Source organism: Belonocnema kinseyi, chromosome 7 (assembly GCF_010883055.1).
Source record: "Belonocnema kinseyi isolate 2016_QV_RU_SX_M_011 chromosome 7, B_treatae_v1, whole genome shotgun sequence".
In the NCBI taxonomy this organism is placed as follows: Eukaryota; Metazoa; Arthropoda; class Insecta; order Hymenoptera; family Cynipidae; genus Belonocnema; species Belonocnema kinseyi.
Window position 1 is genome coordinate 49,717,196 of NC_046663.1, and position 8,277 is coordinate 49,725,472.

An 8,277-nucleotide genomic window follows, 5' to 3' on the forward strand; every position below is an offset into this window, starting at 1 on the left:
TTATTTATAAAAAAAGTTCTTAGGTTTAAAAAAACATTCAGTGAACTGAAAAAGTGAGGTCGGTAATATAGGTATTTAGCTGTGTCACATGCCCTTAAGAGGTCAAAATAATTCCCAGAAATTTGTTCAAATTATGAAACTTTCAAAAAGTTTTACTTACTTTATTGAACAGAATTTTTAGTACTTGTAAAAAAATTTAAGCAATTCTTGCCCTACAATTAAAAAGCAGTTATAAGATTACATCAATATAATTTTTCTAAGATTCTTCAAAATATTTTTAAAAAATGAAGACTTCAGGTATCTCAAATCAAAATGTCAAAGAAAAAATTAATTTTTAATAAAATAATTTAATTTACTACCAAAAGTATTTTCATTTTTAATTAAAATTGGTTGAATTTAACTCAAAACTACGAAATTTTATTAAAATAGTTGAATTTCGAACCGAAACAGAATTTTCATTGAACGAAAAAAGAAATTTTCAACACAATTATAATTTAACAGGAAAAATAATTTTTAATAAATATTTTTAAATCCATGCAGAAATTAAAAATCCACGTATAGTTTAGAAGATTCATCTTTTTGGGTAGAAAATTAAACTTTTTGGTAGAAAATTCATCTCATGTTAAAAATTCATTTCTTTGGTTGTGGATTTATCATCTTAGTTGAAATTTCATCTCTTTTGTTGCAATTTTAGTATTTTCTTGAAAATTTGCTTTTCGGTTAAACAGTTAATTATCATTTTATTTTTTTGTTTTTTTAGTTTTTTGTTAAATATCCATTTTTGAACTGGTTGACTTTTTTGTTTGATTTTAACTATTTTTTGAATAAAATAAAAATCTTGTATGCTTCAAGTACCAATTATTACATTTTTAAGTGAGAAATTTATCTTTGCTAGTTGAAAATTCAACTGTTTAATTGAAAGTTGAGCTGCTGTGCTAAAAGTTTAAATGTTTATTTAAAATTAATGTTTTTGGTGTAAATTAATTTTGTTAACTGACTATATATTTAATTTTTGATTACAAATTGATATTTTTGGTTTCGAAGTTAAACTTTTTGATTTTAAAATGTATCCTTTTTAGATGAAAATTCAACTATATGGTTGAAAATTCATTTATTTTGTTGGAAATTCGTCTTTTTGGTAGAAAAATACTCTACTTGGTTGAAAATGGATATTTCGTAGTAGCAAGTTTCAAGACTTGGTTGAAAGTTAAACTCCTTCATTCTTTTGTTGAAAAAACAGTGAATCGTCGATTGAGTGCCCCTAGATTTAGTTCTTACGAGAATTAACGCCACGCCGCACAGTGGGGAAATAGCACATTTTTTGGTTCAAAATACGATTCCAGTTGAACCTGTGGGCCAATTTGGATGTTTTTTTAAAGCTGATAAAATTTCAAAGAAAGTTTTCGAGCCCGATTTTTAATTTAGTTTTTCCATTTTTTTATAAATAAATAAATATGACAAAAAACTCCGGCATTTGTGGGCAGAAAAATTCGTTTTTTTCTATATAAATTTTTTTAAATTAGAAAACTCATGATAATTTCAGCAAAATTCATAATTTGTTGATAAATTTTATGATTCTTTTAACAAATTTAATAAACAAATGGTATTTTTCTGAACTTTTTTCTGAAATGAAAAGGACTGACTTTGAAAAAAAACGAGTTTTGACGTCGTCAAATGCCCGAATAATAGATTTTTAAATTAAATTTGTTTAAGAAAAACATAAAATTAATCAACTAATTATGAATGTTACTGAAATTATCGTAAAGTTCCCAATTAAAAGGACTAACATTGAAAAAACGAATTTTTCCGTCGACAAATGCCCGAATAATGCATTTGTTTATTAGATTTGTTTGAAAAATCATAATATTAATCAGCAACTAATCTAAAATTATCATAAAGTTCCTAATTTTAAAAAATGTACTTCGAAGAAACGAATTTTTTTGTCGAAAAATCCCTGATTACTGCATTTGTTCATTAAATTTGTTTATAATATAAACAATTATAATCTTGAGAGAACATTTTAATAATATAATATTGTTTCCATTCAAATTTCTTGCAATATAACTTGGAAAAAACGAATATTAATGGAAAATCGTAGAAAACATTTTTTCAACAAATAATTTGATGACGAATTTTTCGTCAGCAGATTCCCGAGTACTACACTTGTTTATTAAATTTGTTTAAAAAAAAAATAAAATTTATCAAATAGTAATGGATATTGCTAAAATTATCATGTAGTTCCCAATTAAAAGGACTGGCATTGAAAAAAACTAATTTTTCCGTCGATAAGTGCTCGAATAATGCATTTGTTAATTAAATTCGTTTGATAAAATCATAAAATTCATCAAAAAATTATGAATTTTCTAAAATTATCATTAGGTTCCTAATTTAAAAAAATTGATATCGAAAAAAACGAATTTTTTGGACACCAAATGCCTGAATAATGCATTTGTTTATTAAATTTGTTTATAATACTAACAAGAATAGGCTTAAAAGACACTTTTTTAAAAATAATATACTGTTTCCATTCAAATTTCTTGCAATAATACTTTAAAAAACTATTGAACTGACTATTGAAAACTATTGAATATTCTAGAAAATACATTTTGAACAAATAATTTGTTTATAAAAATTGTTTTTGTTGATTGTATCATGATGGAATATCTTTATATAATGTAAATCTGTGAAACGTCGATGATTACAACAATTTTCTTATTATTCACGAGCACTGGGAACGTCAAATAGAAAAAATTGTCATTTTTTTCGTCATATTTATTTATTTATAAACAAAATTGAAAAACGAAATTAAAAATGAGGCTCCACAACTTTCTTTGACATTTTATCAGCTTTAAAAAAACATCCAAATCGGTCCACGGGTTCAGCCGGAATCGTATTTTGAACCAAAAAATGTACTTTTTCCCCACTGTGCGCCGCGGATATGGGTGAGAGAAGTTGCGGGGGATCTGCAAAGTTTACTCAGGAGTAACAAAACAGGAGCGTTATGGTAGGGCGCTGTACCCTAATGGCCTACATCTGTAAGTGCGTCATGACATTCCAGCAGTTCACTCGAAACGGGAGGAACACGCGAATAAGCACGATAGCGAGCTTATCGTCGGGTGAGGGGAAGAACCTGGTGTCTGATTTTTGTCTCAAGAGACGTATCTCGCTCACGGTGCCAATAGATTTTGAGCGAGATACGACGTCTCTTGAAACGAAAATCAAACACTACGTTCTTCCGTTCATCCGGCGTTATGTCAAGCAGCAGTGGGGCTCTAATGTCTACTGAAGCCGATGGGATTGATCGGATCGGAATATTTTGTGCGATCAAATGAGACTGTCTTTGACTTTGACTTTTAATGTAAAAACTTTAAAGATTAGAATTTTCGGTATAAACCGTAAATAGCGACCTTTAAATATTTTTTAAATTGGCAAAAAAAGAGGATCATTTGCCGAATGAAAGAAATTTCCAAGAGAAATTTTTAGAATATTAGAAAAAGGATTTTATGAGGCACCCTTATGCGGGTAAAAAATTAAACGACTAAACACATTTTCTGGCGTACTGATAGAGAATTGTTCCCTCTGGGTCATGTCAATGTCAAAATCGTAGATGTGTAGGTAACAGCATTAAGCGTAAATGCAAACGAATGTGTTACGGACGTGCAGAGTTTGATTCCCAGTGAAATTAAATTATGGAAATTTCATGATGAAGCTGGAATACACTATTCTGTCGGACAAAATCGATCAGCGAGATGTCGATCCTTCAGATCGAATGCAACAAAAATTAATCACTTGTTATCAACGATCCATGGCGAGATACAATGCAGCCCAATCCATTAAAACTACATACGAGTTGATGTTAAACATTCTAAAAAAGGTCAAGAACAATTATATATTTATAGATAAATTATTACTTAGAAAGAATTCGAGCTTGGTCAAACTTTTCAGATTACAAAACGTAGTGCATAAATTTTGAAAAATTGCAAAATATTGTCATATTTTTTTAATCTAGTATATAATATACGGTCCGTTCCATTGATATAGTTTCGGTCAGGTGTCCGTCCATTCCGTCCATCCGTCGTACTTTTTCCAAGGAGGGGAAGTGAGGGCAAATGAGGGGCGGAGAATTAAGGGTAAATGATAATAAGGGAAGTTATGGATAATTAGGGGGAATAAGAGTAATAACCGTTAGGTACTGGAGGAATGAGGGAAAACGATTAAAGGGAAAATAGGATAAATGAGAGTGGGGAAGTGAGGGAGAAATAGAGGAAGTGAGGGGGAATTAGGAAGGGTTCCATCCATCCGTCGTACTTTTTTACAATGAGACGAAGTAAAAGAAAATAAGCGGAGGGAAAGTAAGAGAAGTGGTGGTAAATGAGAGATAGGGAAATAAGGGGAATCATGGGAGGGGTCCGCCCATCGTAATTCTTGGCAAGGGGGAGAAGTGATAGGTAATAATGGAAGAAGAGTAAGGTAAATGAAAAGGGCGGAGGGAAATTATGGAAGAGAAAGTAGAAGAAATTAACGGTGGGAAAGTAGGGAATGTGGGGAAAAATTGAAGAGTGGCCAATTCGTCGTACTTTTTTCCACGAACGGGAAGTGAGGTTAAATAAGGAAAGGAAAAGTTAAGGGTAATGAGCGAAGGGTAAGTGACGGAACATGAAGGGAATTATGGGAGGGATCTGTACGTCCCTCGTGCTTTTTTACAAAAGAGGAAGTGAGAGGAAATGAGGGAATGGAGAGTAGGTGAATTAGGAGAAATAAAGGAAAGTAAGGTTTTTCAGGTGAGGGGGAGGAGGAGTAGGGCAAATAAGAAAAATTGGAGCAGGAGAAGTGAGACGAAATTAGGTAGGGGACGTAGGGAAGTGAATGTAAGTGAGGGCAAGTAGGGGAAATTATTTAAAATAAAGGTGAGTAGTGGAGAGGAAGTGAGAGCAGGGAAAGGAAACCATGGAAAGGGGAGCGTTATCTGGAGAGGAAATTTTAAATTTTAAAAGGAAATGAGAAAAAAAGAATTTCAGAAAGTAAGCGGAGCGAAAGTTGAAGTGAGGGGAAGGAAATGATGGGAGAGAGAAACTTGAACAACTTAATCAACCTTTGTCCACCGTACTTTTTTCTCAGGTGGGGCAGTGAGGGAAAATAAGGGGAAGTAAAGGACGAAAAGGAACTAGAATTGATGGGAACAGTAGTGGAAAAGAGGTGCGGGGAAAGTTGGATTGCGGAAGTAGGGGCAGTGGTGGAAATTAAGGGGAGTAGAAATAAATGAAGTATGAAGAATGAGGGGAAGTAAAATATGGGTATGGTAAAAGGGAAATAAAGGATATGGAGGAAATTATGGGGGGGGGGTAAGTAGAAGTGAGGGAAAATGAAGCAAAGGTATAATAATCCTTTAAAACCTCTTAAAAATCTGTTAATATCTCGTGCATTTTTTAGAAGTCCCTTGAAATGTTTTGACAAATTTTGAAATCTTTAAAATCCCTTTACATGCTTTTGAAATTTTTTTTTTTTTCGATCTAGTGCAGAAATTTAAAAATATGTTCCAATGCAAAGTGAAAAAATAGTTGCATTAGCGAGCAATTGGAGAAAATAGCCATTCGTGTCATTTTTTTAAATAAAAGCAAAATAGTTGCATCGTTCAAAAAAAGTATCAAAAAGTCCGTGGCCTGCAAAATTGAAAGCCACAGAATTTTAAAACCACAGTCAACATTTAATACTCTTTAATAAATTTAAATCTATTCAAGAATGACAGTAATTTTTTGTATTCAAACGCCATAATAAAGATATTTTCAATTTCCAAGTTTGTAAATTGAGAAATTGCAATATTCGCAGACAAGAACAAACTCAGAATTTACAAGTATAAAGCGGATTGATCAATTATGTTTCATGTAGACTGATCCTATTTTTATCGAAGCGTGAATCAATCTTCAATAATATTTTACATATATCCACTTTTGCAAAAATAATTTACAGACAAAATCTGATAAATTTGTAATTTCAAATAAGTTATTTTCATCGTTTTGATGAATATTAATACAGAATATTTTTGAATCGAAGATTGCATTAGCTGTTAGCGCTAAATTCACACGATAGTAGACTACTGAATATTTAAATAAATTGGCTGTCTGACTTCTCTCAGTTATAAAAATAGGGTGGCCACAGAGCTTAATGATTAAAATTACAAAACTTTACCCTGATTGTTCCCTGACTAATTTTTCTTTTTCGCCGTCATTAATATTTTGAGACAAAAATCCTCATCTTTGTAACATCGGAGTATTCTCCTGATTAGCGAAAAAAAAAATTCTAAGAAGTTATGCGTATTTGAAAACTTCTGAGACCCTGCAAAATTTATTAAAATATCATGAGATTTTTAAATGCCTTAAAATCGTTTATTTAAAACATTGAAAATTTGTTTGTCTCTTGAAAATACCTTGGAAACTTTTAAAATACCCTTAAATCTTTCAAATCCTTTCGAAGCACTTTACATTATTTGAATTTATTAAAAACACACTAAGGTATTTAAAATCCTGCAAATTTTTTTGATTTTTGAAAATTCCTTGAGATTTTTAAAAATAACCTATAATTTTTTCAAATTCCTTTAAAATGCCATCGAAGTCTTTAAATCTGTTAAAAATGTCTTCGAGCATTTTAAAATACCCAAAAATATTTCAAAAGAATTTAAGAAAATTCGGAAATAGTTATAAACCTGAATTCAACAGTGGTTAATCAATGGGTTAATTTATTAAGGTAAAAGTAACTATACTGAGTGTATCTTAAAAAAGCGACTAAAAAAGTGGTTTACGACAAAAAAAGGCTTAAAATGCTTCTTATAGGAATTCCCTGACTTTTACTATTTTTTTCAAAATCCTTGACTTTTCGCTGATTTGCAGGTTTTCCATGATCTTCTTCCGCCTCATAAAAAACAATACTTAAATACTACACTCACCTCTCGATATAAGAACTCCCGGTTTACGATATTCCTAGACTTGATGTCCTCGGCAGTTTCATGACTAGGGAAGCCGCGAAATCGAGAGAGAGAGAGAGACAGAGAGAGAGGCGGTGCTCAGACAAGCATGACAAACTGTATAGGAGCCGTACTCTCAGCGCATTAGTTGCTTCAGGTTGCGCAATACGGCCACATACAACAGGAATGGTTCATGCGGTTCTTCCTGTTTATGTTTGGGTTCCCTCGATTTAGAATCAATGCTAGCAGGCCATTTCATGAAACCGTTCATATATAGGTCGTTGAGTGTAAATAACGAAGTAAATTTATAATTATTTTTTATTTTCCTTTTTTTTAGGATGCTGTATATTTTGATGCCGTTTTAGAAGCTTTGAGAAAAGATCAAAATGAACAGTGCAAGATCATATACAAAGCGACAGTGATGGGACAACACGTCACTGAAAATCTCGATGATAATCGTGAAAAATATAAACGTATGGATCATGAAGTTTGGATCAATATGAAAGAAAGGGAACGCACTTTAAAAATCGCTCGAGCACAAGTTGAAGATGTTTGGGCCTATTCTCGGTCCCTTGTTCGAATTCAGGTTCAAACAATCTGCTATTCATATAAAAATTTTAACTTTTAAGAAAAACTTTATAGCCCAAAATTCTCTCAAAACAAATGAAATAGAGTCATTTTCACAAAAATAGGCGAATATAAATGAAATAAAAAAATTTCACTTCAAAAGTTAAAAATCTCAAAATTATATACTTTTTGTTAACAAAAGAGATGACTTTTCTACAGTAAAAGATAAATTTTCGATAAAAAAAGCACGAATTTTCTACCAGAAAGATCAATTTTCAACAAAATAGTTTGATTATAAACAAAATAGTGATATTTTCAACAAATTAGTTTAATTTACAACCAACAATATGAATTTTCAACAAACTAAACATTTCCAATCAAGAAAGAAAAAAAGTCCATCATTGTTAAAATTTTAATCCAAAATACGAATATTCTAAAGTAGTTAAAATTTCAACCAGCGAGATAAATTTTTAACTAGATAGATAGATATTTATTTATTTTTCAGCCCAACGGCCTTGAAATATTGGACTTGTTTTACATTTCTTTTTCTTATCCATCCACTCTTGCATTCAAGGATTTTTTTGACAACTAAAACAAAATAGAATCTCTATATGGATTAATAGTAACAATAATGGTTCTCTATACACTCTATTACATCCTCTTTTCGCTTTTCCAAAAGTCTTAACCAATTACACACATTCTTATTGCCTGCCCTACCATTTAACATTTCTTCAATTTCTAAATTTGGTCTA

General features: G+C 31.0%; 1 protein-coding gene across 1 annotated transcript in view; it reads left to right on the forward strand.

Annotated features, from left to right (window-relative positions):
* LOC117176451 overlaps positions 1-8,277 on the forward strand; it is a 25,036-nt gene that overhangs the window by 6,149 nt on the left and 10,610 nt on the right. The window contains exons 4-5 of the mRNA XM_033366692.1: positions 3,710-3,874; positions 7,296-7,544. Coding sequence (XP_033222583.1) covers positions 3,710-3,874; positions 7,296-7,544 — 414 coding nt within the window. The remainder of the gene's footprint in view (positions 1-3,709; positions 3,875-7,295; positions 7,545-8,277) is intronic.